This window comes from Penaeus japonicus, unplaced genomic scaffold, assembly GCF_977035675.1.
Source record: "Penaeus japonicus unplaced genomic scaffold, GWHDUDI00000001_assembly GWHDUDI00000022, whole genome shotgun sequence".
Classification (NCBI taxonomy): domain Eukaryota; kingdom Metazoa; phylum Arthropoda; class Malacostraca; order Decapoda; family Penaeidae; genus Penaeus; species Penaeus japonicus.
Genome location: NW_028234424.1, coordinates 18,411,022 through 18,418,521, shown reverse-complemented (window position 1 = coordinate 18,418,521; position 7,500 = coordinate 18,411,022). Strand labels below are relative to the sequence as shown.

The window sequence follows — 7,500 nt, the reverse complement described above, 5'->3', positions numbered from 1 at the left end:
AACAGTTTTTGAAACAATAACTTTACCTGAAACATCGACATTAGAAGGAGAAACAGAAACTGTTTTTGAAACAATAACTTTACCTGACACTTCGACCTTGGAAGCAGAAACAGAAACTGTTTTTGAAACAATAACTTTACCTGAAACATCGACATTAGAAGGAGAAACAGAAACAGTTTTTGAAACAATAACTTTACCTGAAACATCGACAGTTGAAGCAGAATCAGAAACTGTTTTTGAAACAATAACTTTACCTGAAACTTCGACCTTTGAAGCAGAAACAGAAACAGTTTTTGAAACAATAACTTTACCTGAAACATCGACATTAGAAGGAGAAACAGAAACAGTTTTTGAAACAATAACTTTACCTGAAACATCGACCTATGAAACAGAAACTGTATTTGAAACAATAACTTTACCTGAAACATCGACATTAGAAGGAGAAACAGAAACAGTTTTTGAAACAATAACTTTACCTGAAACATCGACAGTTGAAGCAGAATCAGAAACAGTTTTTGAAACAATAACTTTACCTGAAACTTCGACCTTGGAAGCAGAAACAGAAACTGTTTTTGAAACAATAACTTTACCTGAAACATCGACATTAGAAGGAGAAACAGAAACTGTTTTTGAAACAATAACTTTACCTGAAACTTCGACCTTGGAAGCAGAAACAGAAACTGTTTTTGAAACAATAACTTTACCTGAAACATCGACATTAGAAGGAGAAACAGAAACAGTTTTTGAAACAATAACTTTACCTGAAACTTCGACCTTGGAAGCAGAAACAGAAACAGTTTTTGAAACAATAACTTTACCTGAAACTTCGACCTTGGAAGCAGAAACAGAAACTGTTTTTGAAACAATAACTTTACCTGAAACATCGACATTAGAAGGAGAAACAGAAACAGTTTTTGAAACAATAACTTTACCTGAAACATCGACATTAGAAGGAGAAACAGAAACTGTTTTTGAAACAATAACTTTACCTGAAACATCGACAGTTGAAGCAGAAACAGAAACTGTTTTTGAAACAATAACTTTACCTGAAACATCGACAGTTGAAGGAGAAACAGAAACTGTTTTTGAAACAATAACTTTACCTGAAACATCGACAGTTGAAGCAGAAACAGAAACTGTTTTTGAAACAATAACTTTACCTGAAACATCGACATTAGAAGGAGAAACAGAAACAGTTTTTGAAACAATAACTTTACCTGAAACATCGACAGTTGAAGCAGAAACAGAAACAGTTTTTGAAACAATAACTTTACCTGAAACTTCGACCTTGGAAGCAGAAACAGAAACAGTTTTTGAAACAATAACTTTACCTGAAACATCGACATTAGAAGGAGAAACAGAAACAGTTTTTGAAACAATAACTTTACCTGAAACATCGACCTGAAGCAGAACGAAACAGTTTTGAAACAATTACTTTACGAAACACGACCTATGAAAGGAGAAACAGAAACAGTTTTTGAAACAATAACTTTACCTGAAACATCGACCTATGAAACAGAAACTGTATTTGAAACAATAACTTTACCTGAAACATCGACAGTTGAAGCAGAAACAGGAACAGTTTTTGAAACAATAACTTTACCTGAAACATCGACCTATGAAACAGAAACAGAAACTGTATTTGAAACAATAACTTTACCTGAAACTTCGACATTGGAAGCAGAAACGGAAACAGTTTTTGAAACAATAACTTTACCTGAAACTTCGACCTTGGAAGCAGAAACGGAAACAGTTTTTGAAACAATAACTTTACCTGAAACTTCGACCTTGGAAGCAAAAACAGAAACTGTTTTTGAAACAATAACTTTACCTGAAACATCGACTTTGGAAGCAGAAACAGAAACAATTTTTGAAACAATAACTTTACCTGAAACTTCGACCTTGGAAGCAAAAACAGAAACTGTTTTTGAAACAATAACTTTACCTGAAACATCGACTTTGGAAGCAGAAACAGAAACAATTTTTGAAACAATAACTTTACCTGAAACATCGACAGTTGAAGCAGAAACAGAAACAGTTTTTAAAATAATAACTTTACCTGAAACATCGACAGTTGAATCAGAAACAGAAACAGTTTTTGTAACAATAACTTTACCTGAAACATCGACCTTTGTAACCGAAACAGAAACTGTATTTGAAACAATAACTTTACCTGAAACATCGACCTTGGAAGCAGAAACGGAAACAGTTTTTGAAACAATAACTTTACCTGACACATCGACTTTTGAATCAGAAACAGAAACAGTTTTTGAAACAATAACTTTACCTGAGACATCGACCTTTGAAACAGAAACAGAAACTGGTTATGAAACAATAACTTTACCCGAAATATCGACAGTTGAAACAGAAACAGTTTTTGAAACAATAACTTTACCTGAAACTTCGACCTTTGAAACAGAAACAGTTTTTGGAACAATACTTTTCACTGAAATATCGACCATAGAGGGAGATATTATTTTTGAAACAGTAACACCCACAATATCCCCTGCATCAACAGCAGCTGCAGCAGAAACTACTTCATCGGATTTGGATGAAAGAAGGAAAAAATTGGAAGAGGAGCTGGAAGAGCTTCAAAACCAAATCGCCGCCAATAATAGGACAGCCAATGCTCTTGCAGAAACAGAAGCAGCATTGCAGCGAGTCATCGATGCCATAAATAATAGTGGGAGACACAAGAGGAGGCGACGATCGCCTACTTACTCAATTAATCAAGGCAGTGACCCTGTCACGGTCGATCCCTACTGTGAGGTAAATGAAGACAATGCTTTGACTGGCGAGCCAGCAAATCTGCTTCTCACAATGATTAACGATCTGTCCACAAACCTGGCCAACCTCACAACGGACCAGATCACCTGTTTCAATCAGCTCATTGATGATTTCGCTACATATATAGAGAATGGAACTTTCGTCATCAATTCTAGTTTAGTAGATACTATCAAAGCCGCTGCAGAGGCAGCAAGTAGCACCGTTGGAGAACAAGTTGAGTCTTTAGAGACACTCATTTCAACTCTGCAGTCGCAAGTGGATGAAAAGACTGCCGACCTTGAGGAGTTGGAGAGCCAACTTACTTCTACAGCAGGTAAGAGCTATAACTTGTTTTACTAGTTTATGCGCCATTTTAAAATTCAAAGTTTGAAGTTAAAGGGAAAATTTATAAAAGTTGGTGTATGAATTACTGATCTCGAATCAAATTATTAGCTGATATCTATTTAACTAACTGTTTATTATTGGAATGAATGAATTAATAGTCTAAGGTAAGCAATGCTGTGCATAAATCAGGTTTCTCCTTATTTTACTTTATTTCTATTAGTATCATCCAAGTTAGATTATTAAAATATATATTATTATTATCATTACTTTGTTTGTTATCACTACTTTATTTATCATTATTTTTTTTTAATTATCTTTTGCTACTTCAAATTATGGCATAAGTTATTATATTCTTCCTTTATCTTGTTTAAAGATTTTGTTGTAAGGTTGTGAATATACATATTACTCATATTCGTTCCACAGTTTCATCGTCAGTTGAAGCAGAAACAATAACTTTACCTGAAACATCGACATTGGAAGCAGAAACAGAAACTGTTTTTGAAACAATAACTTTACCTGAAACATCGACAGTTAAAGCAGAAACAGAAACAGTTTTTGAAACAATAACTTTACCTGAAACTTCGACCTTGGAGGCAGAAACAGAAACTGTTTTTGAAACAACTTTACCTGAAACTTCGACCTCGGAAGCAAAAACAGAAACTGTTTTTGAAACAATAACTTTACCTGAAACTTCGACCTTGGAAGCAGAAACAGAAACTGTTTTTGAAACAATAACTTTACCTGAAACTTCGACCTTGGAAGCAGAACCAGAAACTGTATTTGAAACAATAACTTTACCTGAAACTTCGACATTGGAAGCAGAAACGGAAACAGTTTTTGAAACAATAACTTTACCTGAAACTTCGACCTTGGAAGGAGAAACAGAAACTGTTTTTGAAACAATAACTTTACCTGAAACTTCGACCTTGGAAGCAGAAACAGAAACAGTTTTTGAAACAATAACTTTACCTGAAACATCGACAGTTGAAGCAGAAACAGAAACTGTTTTTGAAACAATAACTTTACCTGAAACATCGACAGTTGAAACAGAAACAGTTTTTGAAACAATAACTTTACCTGAAACATCGACAGTTGAAGCAGAAACAGAAACAGTTTTTGAAACAATAACTTTACCTGAAACATCGACAGTTGAAACAGAAACAGAAACAGTTTTTGAAACAATAACTTTACCTGAAACATCGACAGTTGAAGCAGAAACAGAAACAGTTTTTGAAACAATAACTTTACCTGAAACATCGACAGTTGAAACAGAAACAGAAACAGTTTTTGAAACAATAACTTTACCTGAAACATCGACAGTTGAAGCAGAAACAGTTACAGTTTTTGAAACAATAACTTTACCTGAAACATCGACAGTTGAAGCAGAAACAGAAACAGTTTTTGAAACAATAACTTTACCTGAAACATCGACAGTTGAAGCAGAAACAGAAACAGTTTTTGAAACAATAACTTTACCTGAAACTTCGACCTTGGAATCAGAAACAGAAACTGTTTTTGAAACAATAACTTTCCCTGAAACTTCGACCTTGGAAGCAGAAACAGAAACAGTTTTTGAAACAATAACTTTACCTGAAACTTCGACCTTGGAAGCAGAAACAGAAACAGTTTTTGAAACAATAACTTTACCTGAAACTTCGACCTTGGAAGCAGAAACAGAAACTGTTTTTGAAACAATAACTTTCCCTGAAACTTCGACCTTGGAAGCAGAAACAGAAACAGTTTTTGAAACAATAACTTTACCTGAAACTTCGACCTTGGAAGGAGTAACAGAAACAGTTTTTGAAACAATAACTTTACCTGAAACTTCGACCTTGGAAGCAGAAACAGAAACTGTTTTTGAAACAATAACTTTACCTGAAACATCGACATTAGAAGGAGAAACAGAAACAGATTTTGAAACAATAACTTTACCTGAAACTTCGACATTGGAAGCAGAAACAGCAACTGTTTTTGAAACAATAACTTTACCTGAAACTTCGACCTTGGAAGCAGAAACAGAAACAGTTTTTGAAACAATAACTTTACCTGAAACTTCGACCTTGGAAGCAGAAACAGAAACAGTTTTTGAAACAATAACTTTACCTGAAACTTCGACCTTGGAAGCAGAAACAGCAACAGTTTTTGAAACAATAACTTTACCTGAAACATCGACAGTTGAAGCAGAAACAGAAACTGTTTTTGAAACAATAACTTTACCTGAAACCTCGACCTTGGAAGCAGAAACAGAAACAGTTTTTGAAACAATAACTTTCCCTGAAACTTCGACCTTGGAAGCAGAAACAGAAACAGTTTTTGAAACAATAACCTTACCTGAAACATCGACAATTGAAGCAGAAACAGAAACTGTTTTTGAAACAATAACTTTACCTGAAACATCGACAGTTGAAGCAGAAACAGAAACAGTTTTTGAAACAATAACTTTACCTGAAACTTCGACCTTGGAAGCAGAAACAGAAACAGTTTTTGAAACAATAACTTTACCTGAAACATCGACAGTTGAAGCAGAAACAGAAACTGTTTTTGAAACAATAACTTTACCTGAAACATCGACAGTTGAAGCAGAAACAGAAACAGTTTTTGAAACAATAACTTTACCTGAAACTTCGACATTGGAAGCAGAAACAGAAACTGTTTTTGAAACAATAACTTTACCTGAAACTTCGACCTTGGAAGCAGAAACAGAAACTGTTTTTGAAACAATAACTTTACCTGAAACATCGACATTGGAAGCAGAAACAGAAACTGTTTTCGAAACAATAACTTTACCTGAAACATCGACCTTGGAAGAAGAAACAGAAACAGTTTTTGAAACAATAACTTTACCTGAAACTTCGACCTTGGAAACAGAAACAGGTTTTGAAACAGTAACTTTACCTGAAACTTCGACAGTTGAAGTAGAAACAGAAACAGTTTTTGAAACAATAACTTTCCCTGAAACTTCGACCTTGGAAGCAGAAACAGCAACAGTTTTTGAAACAATAACTTTACCTGAAACCTCGACCTTGGAAGCAGAAACAGCAACAGTTTTTGAAACAATAACTTTACCTGAAACCTCGACCTTGGAAGCAGAAACAGCAACAGTTTTTGAAACAATAACTTTACCTGAAACCTCGACCTTGGAAGCAGAAACAGCAACAGTTTTTGAAACAATAACTTTACCTGAAACTTCGACATTGCAAGCAGAAACGTCTGGTCCCGCTACTACCACAGAGGAGAGCACTAACCGCGAGAGCGAACTTCGCAATCAGATCTCAGAATTGAATGAAAGATCAAGTGGCCTGGACGACGTGGATGAATCTCTCGGCAACTTTAAGGACGCCGTTGAAAGCAGAAGGAGGCGCCGCTCAGTCTCTTACGCCATCAGTCAAGACGGCGAGGACATCACTATCGATCCCTACTGCGGGGTCAATGACGAGGACTTCTTGACTGGCAATGTTTCAGCCGTGTTTTTGTCCGTATTGACTGATCTTTCAGAAGAGGTGTCCAATCTCACGACAGACCAGATAAATTGCTTCAGCCAACTCATTGACATGTTCACTACACTCCTCGAGAATGGATCTATCACTATTGACCCTCAGTTCCTGAGTCGTATTGTTGATGTTGCAAACGATGCACGAGATGCTGTGGGAGAAGAGCTTTCCGCCGTCCAGACGCTCATAGATGAACTGCAGGAAGAACTAGATGCTTTGCTTGAACAGAACACAACGACAGGTATGATATGACATTAACATTTTTAACACAAGTTATTCAGATCTAGATATAATTTTTGATAAAGCATATGGGCACAAATGAGGAGGAAGATCAAATGATAGTTGGACCTGGCTCCCTGTTTCACGCTCACAGGAAAGGAAAACCCAGGCCTTTATATAGACATATGACATCTGGCGAGGCCCTCCAATTCTCGTAACGCAAACCGATCCCCATAGCTGATAAAAGGGTCAAAATGCCGTAGAATAATGTAGAATAGGATAGACAAGAACAGTAGCAAAAACAAGCTGACATGCACTTAAGATTTAAGGAAAATATAGCCTGGATGCCCTAAGCATGATATTGATTTAGTGAAATGGTTAATCCAGACTGAATACCAGTATCGAAAAAAAACATCATATACTTATATGTTCCACAATATATATATATATATATATATATATATATATATATATATATATATATATATATATATGTATGTATGTATATTAGTGATGTTACTAAAATGGTTTCAATTAATTAATTAGTAAATACCTATATCAATAATTAGACAAATGAATATCATGACAATATAAGTACATTTGTAAAAAGGATAAAAAAGTGACTTATTAGCATTGGCACTTCATATCTAAAAGGTCATCGCAACATCATTGATTTAGT

The 7,500-nt window shown here is 35.1% G+C and overlaps 1 protein-coding gene across 1 annotated transcript in view; it reads left to right on the top strand.

Annotated features, from left to right (window-relative positions):
- The first annotated feature begins 1,337 nt into the window (after positions 1-1,337).
- LOC122267959 (uncharacterized) overlaps positions 1,338-7,500 on the top strand; it is a 7,287-nt gene continuing 1,124 nt past the window's right edge. Inside the window, exons 1-2 of the mRNA XM_043038182.2 lie at positions 1,338-3,100; positions 3,535-6,843. Of these exons, the coding sequence (XP_042894116.2) occupies positions 1,453-3,100; positions 3,535-6,843 (4,957 nt within the window). The 5' untranslated portion in view covers positions 1,338-1,452. The remainder of the gene's footprint in view (positions 3,101-3,534; positions 6,844-7,500) is intronic.